The sequence below is a fragment of the Carcharodon carcharias genome, chromosome 1 (genome assembly GCF_017639515.1).
Source record: "Carcharodon carcharias isolate sCarCar2 chromosome 1, sCarCar2.pri, whole genome shotgun sequence".
In the NCBI taxonomy this organism is placed as follows: Eukaryota; Metazoa; Chordata; class Chondrichthyes; order Lamniformes; family Lamnidae; genus Carcharodon; species Carcharodon carcharias.
The window spans coordinates 189,722,707-189,741,059 of record NC_054467.1 but is presented as its reverse complement, the minus strand read 5'-3'; the positions used below and the strand labels follow the sequence as shown (position 1 = coordinate 189,741,059).

Genomic DNA, 18,353 nt, shown 5'->3' with positions numbered 1-18,353 from the left:
AAAATAAACATGTTGATGCTTTATTAAAATAGTGGAGAAGGGAATTTGGCATGAGAATGAACAGGATTCATAATTCAAAACAGGAACCAAATCAAGGGCAAAGACAAAAATAGCTGGAAAAACTCAGCAGGTCTGACAGCATTTGTGGAGAGGAACACAGTTAACGTTTCGAGTCTGTATGACTCGAGTCTTACGGACTCGAAACGTTAACTGTGTTCCTCTCCACAGATGCTGTCAGACCTGCTGAGTTTTTCCAGCTATTTTTTTTTTTGTTTCAGATTTCCAACATCCACAGTATTTTGCTTTTAACCAAATCAAGGGTGCTGTTTGGCATAGCAGCACAGCATGAGGTGTATCTATCCATTAAATAATTGACAAATGTAAATTTTAAGGTTTCTGTCATGTCGATTTGATTTGCTATTTAGTGTAGACCAGAAAGGTAAAATATTTTTTTTCTTTTTGTTACGTTTGCAAACGCAATTGATGGATTTTCCATCAGATGGAACATTAAAGTGTTGAACATAAAAAGGAGGTGCAATCTATCATAATGGAAATTCCTGTGAAAGTTTCTCTTTGTAACGGCATCACTCATAGTGCCAGCCGTTTTTCATAAATGTGCATAAAAAACAAGTATGTCAAGTTATGTTATGCAAGTATTCTTACAGTAGTTTGTGTGTAAAACATCTAATGGCAATGTTATCATGTTAAGACTTAATACATTTTTTTTCTTCCATGAGATGTGAACATCATTGGCAAGGCCAGCATTTGTTGCTCATCACTAATTGCCCTTGATAATTTGTATCAAATTACTTTCTCACTATTTTAACAAAGGTATTAGCCCATTTATATTGCACAAGTTAGTGCCTATTTGCAAATTGAGGGGGAAATCTGGTGCAATCATTAAGTGTTTGGACAGTAGCATCACTAACAGTAATATCTCCCCTTTGAAGTTTAACAGATACTAATGGCATCATCAATGTTTTGAATTAGTGAATTCAAGGTTACTTGAAATCTAACACTGAACATAACACATTGTTAGAATTTCTAATTTGTTCAACTGAACCGTTGCGCAGCTTTTTAATGCATATATTAAATTATATTTACTCCATAATTTGATTATTAAATCTTCACTTGGTGCAATAAAAAATTCAACTTTTTAAATATTTAAATATTTTCTGTGATTTATTTAGGTTTTCCTTAGTTGTGCTAAAACTGAAAGCAAAACTGTGTTGAAAAAAGTTCTTCAAAATAGAAGACTATGCAACCTTTTGTCACCATATTTCACTCCAAATATATCTCCAGATGAATTTGTGAGTCTTTATGAGGAAGTTGTCAAGGTCCTCCACACGGATAGTGGGGATGTCATCTTCATGTTATTAACAAAGGTAAAATTGTTCATTTTTTAAAAACTGTAGAAATATGACTAGTTTCATTCCAGTTGCCCCGTTAATTATTTTGTATTTGCCCTTTCACTGAATCAAAACTTGTTTCAAAGCTGAGGAATTCAAAGTCAGTGGTATGGTGCAACTTTGTCTGCCTTCTTTTAGCTGCCATAGCTAAATTTCATATGTTTTGTTTTTGGGATGTAGGTGACACTGGCAGGATTGCATTTATTGCCTATTCCTAACTGTTTTTTGAATGTTGTGGGCCTTCTTGAAATGCTGCGGTCCTATGGTGATTGCGCTCCCTGTTTGGTACAGAATTCTGGGATATTTACTTAGCGCATTGAAAGTGATTGTGTTCTCAGGATATTGCTGTTCGTGTCCTCATCAGTACTAAGAGTCACAGGAGAGAAAGACACTATCGCAAAAACCTTGATGCATTGCTGCCATGCATGTTGTAGATCAAGAGTACATACTGCAGTCATAGTACAACAGTGATGGAGGGGGTAGATATTGAACTCAGTGGCAGGGTCATTGTTCAAGCGAAGTCTTCTAACCTGAATAATATTGAATTTGTAGTTATTATTTTTGCTCGTCTCCTATTTTGAAAATTGGTATTATTATTGCCTTTTCCCAGTCATCAGATACTTGCTCTTTGATTTTGTTAAACAGCCTTTACATCAGTTTCAGAATTATTTCTGCAATTATTTCTCTCAGCCTTATTCTGTTTCAAACTATTAATAAGAATCTATACTTTATTTTCCAAGGAATCTGCCATCAACTTGCCTGCATACAGTGTGGTCTCTCCAGAACTGGTTCATCCACCTTGCCCCATATATTGTGTATATTTATTCAAAATATTCCTTCCACCACTTGCTCCTTGCCTGACATTTTTGGTCTTTAGTTGTAGCCATTTTGAGTTGATATGATTTACTTAATTCACTTATCTCCCAGTACAGACAGAGCTTTGTTTCTTTTGATGTAATCTTTGTATTGGTCATTTGTTCCTGTCTTTCTTGCCTTTTAGCTTTATTTCTCTAGTTAGCCTGTTGTCTTTTGTCCTTAGTGCAAAGTTCCTCTCTACAAAGCAGCACTTTCAATTTGTCGAGATCTCAGATTTTTCTTAAATGCTTTACACACAATTCTCATTCTTAACCTTATGGTTGCCAAAGCTATCTTATGAGCTGAACCAACATTGGCTGAAAAGGATGTGTATGACAGAACACTTGATTAACATTCTCTAGTTACACAGCTGAAAATGATCATATTTCTTACTTTGCCAACTATCCAACTTTTGGACTGCCAAATCCAATGTTTTTTTCACCTTCTTTAATAGAGAAGCGTGTTCACAACTAACAGATTATTGCATAGATAGAAGGAAAGTAACTATTCTCTTTTGTCTTCCTCACCAAATCCAAGCTTTCCTCAAGTCCTTGTCTTTGAGCATTTCCAGGCCTTGAGGTGATCTAGAATGATTCCAGAATCCTAGAATGGTTACGGCACAGAAGGAGGCCATTTGGCCTGTTCTATTCATGCTATCTTTCTAAGTGCTACTCAATTAGCCCCACTCCACAGCCTTTTCTCCATAACCCTGCAGTTTTTTTCTCTTTAGGTAATTAGCCAATTCCCTTTTGAAAGTCACAATTGAATCTGTCTCCACTACACAGTCAGACTGGGCATTTCAGATCCTAACCATTCACTCCAAAAAAAAAAGTTTTTCCTCTTGTCGCTTCTGGTTCTTTTGCCAAACACCTTAAGTTGATGTTCCCTGGTTCTCGACCCTTCCACCAATGGGAATAGTTTCTCCCTATATAGCTACTCTGTCCAGACTTCTCTTGATTTTGAACATCCTTATCAAATCTACTAATGTTGCTCCCGCAATGGTGTCAGAGAGGGAATCCTTGGATTTTGACCCAGCAATGAAAGTACTGCAGTTTATATCCAAGTCACTATGTACATGACATGTAAGGGAGTTTGCAATTGATTGTTCTTCCTTGATGTACATTGCAATCTATGTGGTTACTATACTATTTTCATGTATAACATGTGGCTTCCCCAGAAAAGGTGACAGTGCTCATATGCAACTATGTGTGGATGTATGTATCGATCAAGAATTAGGATCCTATCTTGTTCCCAAGATAAAAGTTGACATGTTTTTATATTACAGTTTGACCTTAAGCTCTGGTTGAATTCTACCAAGCCAGTTATGTCTGAACGGACTCGGCTGTTGGAGATGATTCATTTAGCCCTTACTTTGTGTGGCTTCCAACCAGAAGAAGAAGTTCAAATGGCTTTTAACATTTTTTGCAAACATTGGATGTATGTTCTACAGTATCAATTCCCTGATCACTATAGTGACTTCCTCAGACTTCTGATGCAGAGTAAGTTCTCTATTAGAAGAAATTTTCACAAATATGGAAGGTGACATTTTTAAGTGGTAAACCTGAATTGCTTATCCAGTTGACTTGTCAAACCCAGATCAGATTTGTCTGAACTGTTTGAATCTCTTTGGGATTTTGCCTCATGGATAAGCTCTGCCAGGAAGCAATTAATATTTTGCTTCTGTATGTCAAGCTGTTACCCAAATGTATGTTATAGAAAAGTATGGAATATTAGAAAGCTAATATTAATTTAGCTTGGAAGTGTTTTCATGTTTTAATAGTTATAATATTCCTATGCCTCAGTCCTATGTCAACCTTAAATGACCATTATTCCTTCTGAAGTTGTGTAGTTTCAAAAATGGTATTCCTGTAATCTCTTTCTCTCCTCTTCCACAAGCCTACCTGCAAGAAATAAATCCAGGCTCCATCCTGCCCTCTATTAAAGGCTCCTGGAAAAAATTACCTTCCCCCAACACAGTGAAATTTTTTTGGTCTAATTTCTTCCCATCCTCAGCCTATTAGCAGATGAACTTTAGCTATTCATGAAATCTGATGGCAAATGGAAGTTGAGGCAGCAATTTCAATTTAGTCTCGCGTTGGCAGATGCACTAAGTATTTTTTGCATCAATGCTGTTATACTGTAGATCGCACTGTATGAGTTGACCCAGCATGGAAGCTAAGCAACTACTTTATCGTCCCCCAAAAATCATGTTTTTGCAAATACTCAGTGTACATGTCGACCCCACCTTTTCAATCAAGATGCACTATATTTGCATTAGTAGTCAGCCTCAATTTTTCACCCCACAAATATTTTACTTACCAGTACCTTACAACAGGGTGTGAGGGATAAAGCACGCAATATGGGCTGTGTTGCTAAGATGCGCGGGAGTTTAAAGCATGCCCACGCAGAGCAACCTCACTTGGCAAGCGACAAAAATGGCGAGCATCCGCACCCAAGCTGGCAGATCGCTTTTATACGAGGCATGTAAATCGACCCCCGTTTTTGGAGGGATTTTTTGAGGCTTCAGAGTTTGACTTGTACGCGGCCATCTACGGCAATTTGTTTAATGGCTGTAAGAAAGATAATTAACACAAGATAGTGCTGAATTGGAAGAGCATTTGCAGAAAGAAATGTTGTCCACTCCTTTTTCTTTCTTTCTGGTTAAGGCTCTTCAGAACAAAGGGTGAACCCTGACTGCTGGAAGATTGCTTTGAAAACCTTAAATTGTACCTCTGAGGATGAACATGAGCCTAGAATTGCGAGATGTGCAGAAGCCCAAAATTCCCAAAAGATTAGCCTATCATTTGAACAGGTAATGCAAAGTCTTCCAACCTGAGAAAATTGGGTGAATAACTTACCTTCAGAATGTTCAGACTTCTGAAATTGTTTCTGGAGTTTCTTGGTTTGTTTTTCATTACAAGTATTCTTATATTTTTCTCTCACTATTTTTCTTTCTTAAATTCGTTTTCATTTTAATCTTGTCTTTCTTCCCTCCACATACATTCTACATCATTAACTCCTTAAATTCTCTCTTTTACCCTGTCTCATGACATTCATCATCACGTTTGTTTCTTGGTCCTTTCTTATTCTCATGCACCAGCCCATGCTTAATTCAACCCTGTTGCTGTAATATTGATCCTATTCAATAAGATTATTGCGTTGGAGTTGAGAATACTAGAACCAAATTAGGCCAGTGTTTAACATACCTTTCTTTTTCTTCACTTCACAAAACAAAATGGTGGATTTGGTAAGCAAAGTTTCTAAATCTTCAGTAATAATAGGGGGAGGTGGTGAGGTAGTCGTATTGTCACTGGACTGATAATCCAGGGTAATGCTCTGGGGGGCTGGGTTCGAATCCCACCATGGCAGATGGAATTTGAATTCAACAAATATCTGGAATTACATGCCTACATGTGACTCTTAAATGTCCTCAGTTGTATCAAGCCACTACAAAGTCAATAAAAAGGAATGAAATTGCTCGGACCAGCCAACATCTACCTAGGCACTGGAAACGACAACGTCAAACCCAGCTTTGTCAACCCTGTTGCCAAAATTCAAAGAGCTGTCTCACTGACTAGTCAAGCAACAGCCTGACATAGTCGTACTCACAGAATCACACCCTACAGATCATATCCTAAACACCTCCATCTCCAACCTGGGTACTTCCACCACCAGGTGGTGGCACAGTGGTATACAGTCGGGAGGGAGTTGCCCTGGGAGTCCTCAACATCAACTCCAGCCTCGATGAATTCTCATGGCATCAGGTCAAAATGGGCAAGGAAGCCTCCTGTTGATTACCTCCTCCATGTTGCACACTACTTGGAGGAAGCAGTGAAGGTGGCAAGGACGCAAAATGTACTCTGGGTGGGGGTCTTCAATGTCCATCACCAAGAATGGCTCGGTAGCACCACCTCAGACCAAGCTGGCCGAGTCCTGAAGGAAATAGCTGCTAGACTGGGTCTGCAGCAGATGGTGAGGGAAAAACATATTTGACCTCAACCTCATCAACCTGCCTGCGGCTGATGCATCTGTATTGGTAGGAGTGACCACCTTGTGGTCCTTGTGCAAAAGAAGTCCCACTTCCACATTGAGGATAACCGCCATCATGTTGTGTGGCTTGACCACCATGCTAAATGAGAGAGATTCCAAACAGATCTAGCAAATCGAGACTGGCAACCATGAGGTGCTGTGGGCCATCAGCAGCAGTAGAATTGTACTTGACCACAGCCTGTAACCTCATGGCCCGGCATATCCCCCACTCTACCATTACCACCAAGCCAGGGGATCAACCCTGGTCCAATGAAGAGTGCAGGAGGGCATGCCAGGAGCAGCACCAGGCATACCTGAAAATGAGTTGACAGCCTGGTGAAGCTACAACATAGGACTACTTGCATGCCAAACAGCATAAGCAGCAAGTGATAGCCACAGCTAAGCAATTCCACAACCAGCGGATCAGATCTAAGCTCTGCAATCCTGCCCCATCCAGCCATGAATGGTGGTGGATAATTAAACAACTCACTGGTGGAGGCGGTTCCACTTAGGTTCCATCCTAAGCAATGGGGGAGCCCAGCACATCAGTGCAAAAGATAAGGCTGAAGCATTTGCTACAATCTTCGGCCAGAAATGCCAAGTGGATGACCCATCTCTGTCTCCTGCAGAGGTCCCCAGCATGACAAATGCCAGTTTTCATCCAATTCGATTCACTCCATGTCATTTCAAGAAATGGCCCGGATATGTCTTGTACACAATAAGGAGGACAAATCCAACCCGGCCAATTACCGCCCCATTAGTCTACTTTCCATCATCGGTAAAAGTGATGGAAGGGGTCAGTGGCAGTGTTATCAAGTGGCACTTGCTTAGCAATCATCTGCTCACTGATGCTCAGTTTGGGTTCTGCCAGGGTCACTCAGTTTCTGACCCAATTACAGCCTTGGCTCAAACATGGACAAAAGAGCTGAATTCCAGAGTTAAGGCGAGTGTGACTGACCTAGACATCAAGGCAGCATTTGATTGAGTGTGGCATCAAGGAACCCTAGCAATACTGGAGTCAGTGGGAATTGGGGGTGGGAGGGGGGAAGCTCTCTGCTGGTTGGTGCCATGCCTAGCACAAAGGAAGATGGTTGTGGTTGCTGGAGGTCAATCATCTCAACTCCATGAGTTTCTCAGGGTAGTGTCCTTGGCCCAACCATCTTCAGCTGCTTCATGAACAACCTTCCTTCCATCATAAGGTCAGAATTGGGGGTATTCGCTAATGATTGCACAATGTTCAGCACCATTCGCAACTCCTCAGATACTGAAGTAGTCCATGTCAAAATGCAGCAAGACCTGGACAGTATCCAGGTTTGGCTTGACAAGTGGCAAGTAACATTCTCACCACATAAGTGTCAGGCAATGACCAACAAGAGAGAATCCAACCATTGCCCCTTGATATTCAATGGCATTACCATCACTGAATCCCCCACTATCCCCATCCTGAGCGTTACCATTGACCAGACACTGAACTAGACTAGCCTTGTAAATACTGTGGCTACAAGAGCAGGTCAGAGGCTAGGAATCGTGTGACAAGTAATCCACTTCCTGACTCCCCAAAGCCTGTCCACCATCTACAACGTACAAGTCAGGAGTGTGATGCAATACTCTCCGCTTGCCTGCTCCCACAACACTCGAGAAGCTCAACACCACCCAGGATAAAGCAACCTGCTTGATTGGTATCCCTTCCACAAATATCCACTCCCTCCACCACCAATGCACAGTGGCAGCAGTGTGAACCATGTGCAAGATCACTGTAGGAACTCACCAAGGTTCCTTAGGCAGTGCCTTCCAAACGCACAACCGCTACCATCTAGAAGGATAAGGGCAGCAGATACATGGGAACACCACCACCTGGAAGTTCCCCTCCAAGTCACTCACCATCCTGATTTGGAAATATATTGCTATTCCTTCACTGTCACTGGGTTAAAATCCTGGAACTCCCTCCCTAACAGCACTGTGGGTGTACCGACACCACATGGACTGCAGCGGTTCAGGAAGGCAGCTCAGCACCACCGCCTCAAGGGCAAGCTCACCACTACCACCTCGAGGGCAGTTAGGGATACGCAATAAATGCTGGCCTAGTCAGCGATGCCCACGTAAATGAATTTTTTTTAAAAATCCAAATGAAATGAGGTTTAATGGCTCAGCAATTAGACAATGGAGACGTAGGATATTCAAGCATTCAGTTTGCTTGGAAATTCCATATCTCAGTCATACAATCAGGATGGAAGTTAGGTACTTCCTCATGTGGAGAGAAGGCGAAGGTTAAATCACTCTGTAGTTCCTTAGCTCCAAACAGCCAATTCCCAAGTATGTTGGCAGTACCCTCGGATAAGAATTGAGCGGCACATGACTAAGGAAATCTGAAAAAGCAACCCTTCCCTAAAAGATTTCTTCAGATCGTAAATGAATATGGAGAAGAACCATCCAGTTAGATCATGTCTGACCTGCACCTCAGGTCCATTTACCTCCCTTTTTTACTTAACAAAGATCTATCGATCTCAGTCTTGAAAATGGCATTTAACTGGGCATCCACAGCCTTTTAGGGAGTGAATTCCAGACTTTTGTATCCCTTGTGTGAAATAGTGTTTTGTGATTCCCCTCCCAATTTTAAGTTTTGAAGAGAGGTAATTACTTTGTAGTTAATCTCCTTTAATGTGGGGGGTAGGATTAGTAAGTTTGCGGATGACACAAAGATTGGCCGGGTGGTTAACAGTGAGTTGAGTGTCTTGGGCTACAGGAAGATATAGACGGGATGGTCATATGGGCAGATGGAATTTAACCCTGAAAAGTGTGAGATGATACACTTTGGATGGAGTAATTTGACAAGGAAGTATTCAATGAACGGCATGGTACTAGGAAGTTCTGAGGAACAAAGGGACCTTGGCATGTGTGTCCATAGATCTCTGAAGGCAGAGGGGCATGTTAGTGGGGTGGTGAAAAAGGGATATGGGACACTTGCCTTTATCAATCAAGGCATAGATTACAAAAGTAGGGAGGTCATGTTGGAGTTGTATTGAACCTTGGTGAGGCCACAGCTGGAGTACTGTGTGCAGTTCTGGTCACCACATTATAGGAAGGATGTGATTGACTGGAGGGGGTGCAGAGGAGATTCACCAGGATGTTGCCTGGGATGAAACATTTAAGTTATGAAGAGAGGTTGGATAGACTTGAGTTGTTTTCGCTGGAGCAGAGAAGACTGAGGGGTGACCTGATCAAGGTGTACAAGATTATGATGGGCATGGACGGGATGGATAGGGAGCAGCTGTTCCCCTTAGTTGAAGGGTCAGTCACAAGGGGCATAAGTTCAAGGTGAGGGGCAGGAGGTTTAGGGGGGATGTGAGGAAAAACTTTTTTACCCAGAGGGTGGTGACTTTCTGGAATGCGTTGCCTGGGAGGGTGGTGGAGGCGGGTTGCCTCACATCCTTTAAAAAGTACCTGGATGAGCACTTGGTATGTCATAACATTCAAGGCTATGGACCAAGTGCTGGTAAATGGAATTAGGTAGGTAGGTCAGGTGTTTCTCACATGTCGGTGCAGACTTGATGGGCCAAAGGGCCTCTTCTGCACTGTGATTTAATCCTCGGGTGAAATAGAGTTAGAGAATAGGGGATAATTGCCTGGGGCAAGCAGACATCACTCAGTACTCATGTTTTAAAGGTTGTACGTTCTTAGTTTTATAAACTATTATAAATTTGTAGGTGCACAGGGTGTAATTACAGCGTGACAAGTTTACATAGGCAGTTGCCATTAGTTTCAGTACATTTACATCTGAAACTAAATAATTTACTTCCTCTGTTTTACTCCATTCTTGTAGGAATGTTAACAAATACTTTGCTAATACTGCATTTAGAAATGCCTATGAAAAGGCAATTCTCTATAGATAAATAAGGTAAACAGCTTTCACCTCTTATAGCTTATCTGTAATCAGGAATATTTTCCATAAATATATTGACAGAAAATTAAATAAGTTTGAAGTGACTGTCTCTTGTAATGAGTGAGATTTAGTGCATCTGATTCTTTGGGGCAAATTGACCAGCCATGATATACCCTGTGTTTAAAAAAGCATAGCAAAGAATTTAATATAAATGCTTTGTGCATTTCTTTGAACAGCAGTATCATTTTAATTGCTTCATTTTAGTTAGAAGTGGAGAGACAGAACTCTGTGCTTTTTACACCAGCCACTGCATATAGCAGGCACACTGTGTTCACACAAACATGCCCATTGGAACTACTAAGGACGGTAACACAATAGTAAGGCTTCAAATAAGAGTAATTTTGAATAAACAAAATGGTCAATTCCTGAGAAATGGCTTACCAGTGTTGTAAAATTTGACATTGACAATCATGATTGGCTTTTTCCTCAGACATTTGCATAATTAGATAAGTATTGATCCGTAGTTTGTTATACTGCTAACTCACCCTTCATCATGAATTATAGCTTTGTAATCTCCTGGGTCATTGTATAAAGGATGCTCATCAGCCCAATGAAGGAGAATGAGAAATATCTCATAAGAGCTATTACAGAAGTGAGTTTCGGCGGTACCACTCATGAGTGCAATTAACTGTGAATTTGGATGTTTGCTGTAGATAACTGGACAAATAGAAACACCATGCTCCTATCAAAGTATTTCTCTATCAAAGAATTCTCAACTAAAACTGATCTGGTAGCTTCATCATTTGTTGTTGTATCCCTAGGCAGTATTTGCATTTTAGCTTCTATGGAGTGGGTCTGTTAATCAAGCACATTAGCCAGCAGAGGTAGGGGCAATAGTTTCCAAAGGGCCCCTTTCTATGTAGTTTTAAGTACACTGCCAGGAAGTAACATTGGCAACATGCATTGAGTTATCTATGTACTGAATCATCCTGTTTTAAGCTGAAGAATTTGGGATGAGAAAAGGAGATTCAAAATTCAAATCACTCTACCATCCTAACTTGCTCAACAGCGAGGAATCAAAAACTTTTCCAAAAATTGATATTTTACGTGCAAGTTTTGTTGATTATTTTTAACATCGAAATATTTTCAGATGTAATCTGTGAGAAAAGTACATACTATGAACTGAAAGTATTTTTGAACTTTGTTTCACCATACAGGTGCTGGAGACCATACAATGGCTTTCTGATTTCTTCCTGAAATTGCGTCTTTCAAAACCAGATTTAAGGAGCTTTGGTCTGTTCTCAAAGTGGACTCCATACATGAATGAAGTGAAGAAATTATTGATGTTTCTTGTTAGGTCTCTCATTGATTCTGAGATTGCCAAACTTGCCCAAGAACCTCCAGCCAGCAGCAAAAATGTAACAGGTATTAACTTAAGGAAAGGATTGATGAAACGGCATTTGATACTTCATTAAGAAAAGCTGCATTGTACTTTCACTTTCTGAATACTGTGTTAAAGTAAAATGGTAGTGTCAATGCTAATAACTGACATTTTGAAATGTGCATATTACTTTGGATTGACGATTCATGGTTAATTCCTTAATGCTATAATCATTTTTAAATTAACCAATTGATCAGAGTGAAAAACGGGGCCCCAGGTTGCATATGAATTAAAAATTCTAACAAATATCTATTGCACTGAAAGCGAGCTTTTAAACAAATACTTCTGAAAGAAAATTGTTTACTTTCAAGAAAGTAGGTCCAGTTTTATGTCTGCTGAAATGACCACAATGACATTTAAAATGTCAATTGACTCCTTTTCTAAACTGCACAAATTCAAATATAGTATGTTCTGTGTGGAAATACATTTTATTCTCTCATTTTAAGTGCTTTTTTACACAGTACATTGTCTAGTGAACATAGTGTCAGATTGATTCAATTGGTAACTCTTGTCTAAATAAAATTGTTGGGAGCCCAATCCCCACTTCAAGCCTTGAGCATATAAATCATGGGGTATAGCAGCTGCGATTTTTGGATGAGGTGTTAAATCCAGGTCCCATCTCTAAGTTGATCTAGGTGATTGTTATGGTTCCCTGTTTGAAGAAGAGCATTGAGTTCACATGATGTCCTGACTAATATTTCTTTCTCCAACAATAGCACCAGAACTGATTGACATTTTACTGTTGTTGGTATCTTGCTACCATAGTTTATACATTAAATTGACTATGCTTTAGAAGAAATTCACTGGATAGGAGTATTTTTGTGAAGACTTGATGATCTGACTAAGAATAAAATTAATCTGACACATAACAGGCCTCAATAGAAAAAAAACAGTTTTGAGTTGTCTGGCTTCAACCGTTAATTTTCCTGAACAAGTATTTCGAAAGAAAAAGAGAGACTTGCACTTATACAGCACTTTCCGTGACCTCTGGATGTCCCCAAAGACTTCAATGCCAAAGAAGCACTTCTGAAGTATGGTCACTGTTGTAATGTGGGAAATGTGGCAGCCAATTATTTGCACAGCAATGTGATGACCAATCTTTTTTCAGTGATGTTGATTGAGGAATAAATATTGACCAGCACACACCCCTGCTTCTCTTCAAAATTGTGCCAAGGGATCTTTTATGTCTACCTGAGAGAGTTGGCAGCCCCTCAGTTTAAAGTCTAATCCAAAAGACAGCACCTCCTATAGCACAGACTCAGAACTACATTGGAGTGTCAGCCTATATTTTTATGCTCAAATCTTTGGAGGTGGAGGAGGCCTTAAAACTACAACCTTCTGACTCAGATGAGAATGCTACCAACTGAACCATGTCTGACACAGTGGAATAATTTGGTGTAGTAGGATTATAAAATCTATTCACTTAATATTGAAATTCAGTATTAATAACTCCCTAAGAGTATATTGCTCATTTTTTGGGTTTCCCAAAATTGGGAACATCTAATTAATGAAAGGGGAGATAGATTAGCAATCTGCTTACTTTCTGAGAACAACAAAGTCACCTGAAATTGAGAACACTCCAAATAATGGGGATAATAATTTATCACTTTGATTAACTGTTGCATTAATATACTTTACGATTTGGTCACTTAGTAGGGGACAAAGTTACAGAATAAGGGGACACTCATTTAAAACTGAGATGCGAAGGGTTTTCTCTGAGGGTAGTGAATGTCTGGAATTCTCTACCCCAGGGTGTTTTTTTTTATTCATTCATGGGATGTGGGCTTCGCTGGCTGGGCCAGCATTTATTGCTCATCTCTAGTTGCCCTTGAGAAGGTGGTGGTGAGCTGCCTTCTTGAACCACTGCAGTCCATGTGGTGCAGGTACACTCAGTGCTGTTAGGAAGGGAGTTCCAGGATTTTGACCCAGCAACAGTGAAGGAACGGCAATATATTTCCAAGTCAGGATGGTGAGTGACTTGGAGGGGAACTACCAGGTGGTGGTGTTCCCATCTATCTGCTGCCCTTGTCCTTCTAGATGGTAGTGGTCATGGGTTTGGAAGGTTCAATGGAAGGAGCCTTGATGAATTCCTTCAGTGCATCTTATAGATGGTACACACTGCTGCTACTATGCATCGGTGGTGGAGGGAGTGAATGTTTGTGAATGTGGTGCCAATCAAGTGGGCTGCTTTGTCCTGGACGGTGTCAAGCTTCTTGAGTGTTGTGGAAGCTGCACTTATCCAGGCAAGTGGAGAGTATTCCATTACACTCCTGACTTGTGCCTTGTAGATGGTGGACAAGCTTTGGGGAGTCAGGAGGTGGATTACTCGTCACATGATTCCTAGCCTCTGACCTGCTCTTGTAGCCACAGTATTTACATGACTAGTCCAGTTCAGTTTCTGGTCAATGGTAACCCCTAAGATGTTGATAGTGGAGGTTTCAGTGATGGTAATATCATTGAACATCAAGGGGCGATGGTTGGATTCTCTCTTGCTGGAGATGGTCATTGCCTGACACTTGTGTGGTGCTAATGTTACTTGCCACTTGTTAGCCCAAGCCTGGATATTGTCCAGGTCTTGCTGCATTTGAACATGGACTGCTTGTGGAGGCTAGATCACTGAAAGTATTTAAAGAGGAGGTAGGTAGAATTTTGAAATACCGGGGAGTTGAGGGCTATGAGGAATTGGCATGAAAGAGAAGTTGAGGTCTGGGGCAGATCAGCCATCATTTTATTGAATAGCAGGGCAGGCTTGAGGGGCTGAACGACCTAATCCTCCTATCTCTTATGTTCTAGTAGGCACAATATAAAATTTATATTATTGCATCATTTGTAAATTGGGTGGACAAAACATGGTACTAGTTTCATTGTTCTAGTATTAATGATTTGGGATCATTTCATTGTAGGTTTGCAAATGGTATATTCAAAACTGCTGGGACTTTTCAGACCATGGCTACTGGTGCTAAATACAGAAGAAGCAAGGTAACTACTTTTGTAATTACGTGTAAAACATAATATGATTTTCAAGTTTGAAAATGGAAATAATGAAACCTCCAACACTGGTAAGTATACTGTGGCAAAAGAATGACTGTGATCTGGGAAAATACAAAACTGGAAGCAACTTAATTGTAGCAGTTATGGAAACTTTTATTGTAATATGAACTGTAATATATTGCCGTCTTTGTATGTGTAATGAAGCACTGTTAGTTTAGGGCATCATTCCTAACAAACTTATATGAAGTTAATCTTGAACTTCCATTTTCTAGTTTACTATTAATTTGATCATGGTACAATACTACCCCCTGATGTATGTTTTCATGTAAAACAGTCAAATCATGTGCTTTACAAAATTCTAGATTAGTTTTCAGAATCATTCATCAGACATGCTTCAATATTTGAGGCTTGACCTTATCTGATTTGACAAATTAAGATTAACTTGAAGGTTCACAAGGGGAAAAGGGGTCCATTCCCCTGTATCTATTATGATGAAACTAAAAGAGAAATTTATTGATACAGGAAAATATCATTACCAATTTGGAATACCCTCCCCATCTTCAAAGTTTGATACTGAACCTTAAATTAATTGGAACCCTCTAGTCTACATTTAGGGTCCCTGATGCCACAATAATCGTCATCTACACCTTTGTCACCTCCTGGCATGATTTCTCTGATGGTTTCTTCACCAGGTTGCTGAGCTCCATCTTACACAACTTTAACTCTAGAACTCCACTGCCTGCAATTGTATTTTACACTAAGCCTAATTCCCATGCATGCCTCATCGTACAACATGTTGACATCAAAATCCTTGTTCATATCTACAGATCCCTCCAGGACTGACTCCACTCTATCTCTGCAACTTCTTCCACACCCACGTATCTGCTCGCAATTTGGCCCTTTTAATTCCGGATTACTATACACCTGTCACTGGGATGAAGGGACAGTGGTCCTGCTTTCTGGAATACTTTTCCTACACATCTGTATTGTTTAATTTCTCTTTAATTTTAAAAGGCACCTCAAAAGTGAATTTTTACAACCTATCTCTGATTGGACCTAACTTCCAAACTCTGTTCAGTGTTGCAGTTTTTGTTATGAGGTACTGTGGGGCATTTATATATCTTCCCATATCCAGTAGCTTCCTTGTTTTGCCAGATGGATCAATCCTAACGTACTGAAAACTTAGAACCATCTCTTTGTATTACACTTAAATCGCAGTTTCTAAAATGCCAGTATTTTGATTAGCTACATATGCTTCTAACTTCAACGGTTTACTCCAAATGCTTTTCCTGTTAGTGTTATTTGTCCATCATCTCAGATCAGTTGTAGAATTCCTATTAACTCTGACCCTGTGGCTCCTGTTGTACCAAGCAGGATTACTATTGCAATAACATGCTATCAGTAAGGAAAGATGAGCGTGATGGCCTGAACTCAGCTCACATTCCCTATTAGGTAATGACCAATACAACACTTCTTAAAATTCTGCCTCTTCCCTGTTCACCTCCACCAACAGATGCGAGGGACTCATCCACTTGTCACTTGAGGCTATTTGTTCAGCAACTTCTGCTGCTTTCCTTCTTTCCCCTAGCCCACTGGGTCAAACCTCCCCCAAAGGCTCCCACTGGCTTAGCTCTGAATTCTAACCCTTCTCTAGTTCCTTTCCTACCTCTCCTCATGCCCTCTCCGAGCTCACCTTGTCCATGAATCCACCTCCTATTCTCTTGACCCTATTTCCAATAAAATTCTGGCCATCCAAATTCCCTTATTGGCCCCCGTGCTAGTTGATATTTCCAATGGTTCTCTCTCCTCAGATCCTGTCCCCCTCCTTTCGAGTATGCCATCTATACCAGTGTGCTTGAAAAACTCACCCTTGACACCTCTGTACTTGCAAAATAACGCCCCACTTCAACCTCCTTTTTCTCTCAAAAGTTCTGAAAGGTTTTGCTGCCTCCCAAATTTGTGCCCATATTCCCCAGAACTCCACGTTTGAGTCCCTCCAGTCAGATTTCCACCCCTGCCACAGTACTGAAACGGTCCTTATCAAAGTCACAAATTACATCCTATGTGACTGTGACCATGGTAAACTATCCCTCTTCATCCTTCTCAACCTGTCTGCAGCCTTTGACACAGTTGACTACACCATCCTCCACCAACACCTCCACCATTGTCTAGTAGAATGGGGCTTCTTTCTCCTGGTTCAATTTTTAATGATCAAGTTGTAGCCAGAGAATCACCAGGGAAGCTTCACTTCCCACTCCCATGCCCTTCCCTCTGAAGTGCCTATCTAATCTCTCCTAATTCTCATCTACATGCTGCCCCCTCAGCAACATCATCTGAAAACACGTCAGGCTCCACATGTATGCTGGCAACACCCAGCTCTACCCTGTGACCACCACTTTAGATATTTAGTTAGATATTAGTAACAATTTTGTAAGTTTCAATGAGATCACTTCTTATTCTTTGGAACTTTAGATGATACAGGTCCATTTTCCCCAATCTCTCCCCATAATTCAGTCACACCATCCCAGGGATTAGTCTGGTGAAACTCTGTTGCACTCCTTTTATGGCAAGTATACCCTTCCTTGGATAAGGAGACCAAAACTGTACACAATATTCCAGGTGCGGTCTCACCAAGGCTCTATACAATTGCAGCAAGACTTCTTTACTTCAGTACTCAAATCCCCTTGGGACAAAGACCAGCATACCATTTGCCTTCCTTATTGCCTGCTGCACCTGCATGCTAACTTTTAGTGTCTCGTGAACAAGGACACCCAGATCCCTTTGGCCATCAACACTTCCCAACCTTTCACCTTTTAAATATTCTGCCTTTCTGTTTTTTCTATCAAAGTGGATAACTTCACACTTATTCACATTATATTCCATCTGTCATGTTCTTGCCCACTCACTTAGCCTGTCCAAATTCCCTTGAAGTCTCCTTGCGTCCTCCTCACAATTTACATTCCCACCTAGTTTTGGATCAGCAAATTTGGAAATATTACATTTGGTTCCCACATCCAAATCATTTATAAATATTGTGAACAGATGTGGCCCCAGGACTGATCCTTACGCTACCCCACTAGTAACAGCCTGCCATTCTGAGAATGACCTGTTTATTCCTACTCTGTTTTCTGTCTGTTAATCAATTCTCAATCCATACCGCCCATGTGCTAGAATTTTGTTTACTAACTTCCTGTTTGGGACCTTATCAAAGGCCTTCTGAAAATGAGAATACACCACACCCACAGGTTCTCCTTTATCTATGCTACAAGTAACATCCTCAAAAAACTTCATCAAAAATAATTTCCCTTTCACAAATGCATGGTGACTCGGCCCAATCATATCATTATTTTCCAAGTGTCCAGTTATCACATCCTTTACAATAGATTCTAATATTTTCCCCATTACTCACGTCAAACTAACAGGTCTGTAGTTCTCTGTTTTCTCTCCCCCCACCACCGCCCTTCTTAAATAGTGGTTTACATTTGCTACTTTCCAGTCTGCAGGAACCTTTCCAGAATCTTTAGAATTTCAAAACATAGCCATCAATGTATCCACTAGCTCTACAGCCACCTGCTTCAACATTCTGGGATGCAGCTCATCTGGTCCAGGGGATTTACAAACCTTCAATCCAATTAATTATTTCCAGTACTACCTCTCTATTAATACGAAGTGTCCCTAGACACTGACTCCATCCCTCTCCCTGGTAACGGTATGAGGCTGAACGAGACTATTCACAACCTTAATGTGG

General features: G+C 40.6%; 1 protein-coding gene across 1 annotated transcript in view; it reads left to right on the top strand.

The window, feature by feature from the left end:
• epg5 (ectopic P-granules autophagy protein 5 homolog (C. elegans)) overlaps nucleotides 1–18,353 on the top strand; it is a 184,971-nt gene that overhangs the window by 131,336 nt on the left and 35,282 nt on the right. Inside the window, exons 30-34 of the mRNA XM_041187115.1 lie at nucleotides 1,191–1,385; nucleotides 3,550–3,763; nucleotides 4,931–5,076; nucleotides 11,391–11,598; nucleotides 14,518–14,593. Coding sequence (XP_041043049.1) covers nucleotides 1,191–1,385; nucleotides 3,550–3,763; nucleotides 4,931–5,076; nucleotides 11,391–11,598; nucleotides 14,518–14,593 — 839 coding nt within the window. The remainder of the gene's footprint in view (nucleotides 1–1,190; nucleotides 1,386–3,549; nucleotides 3,764–4,930; nucleotides 5,077–11,390; nucleotides 11,599–14,517; nucleotides 14,594–18,353) is intronic.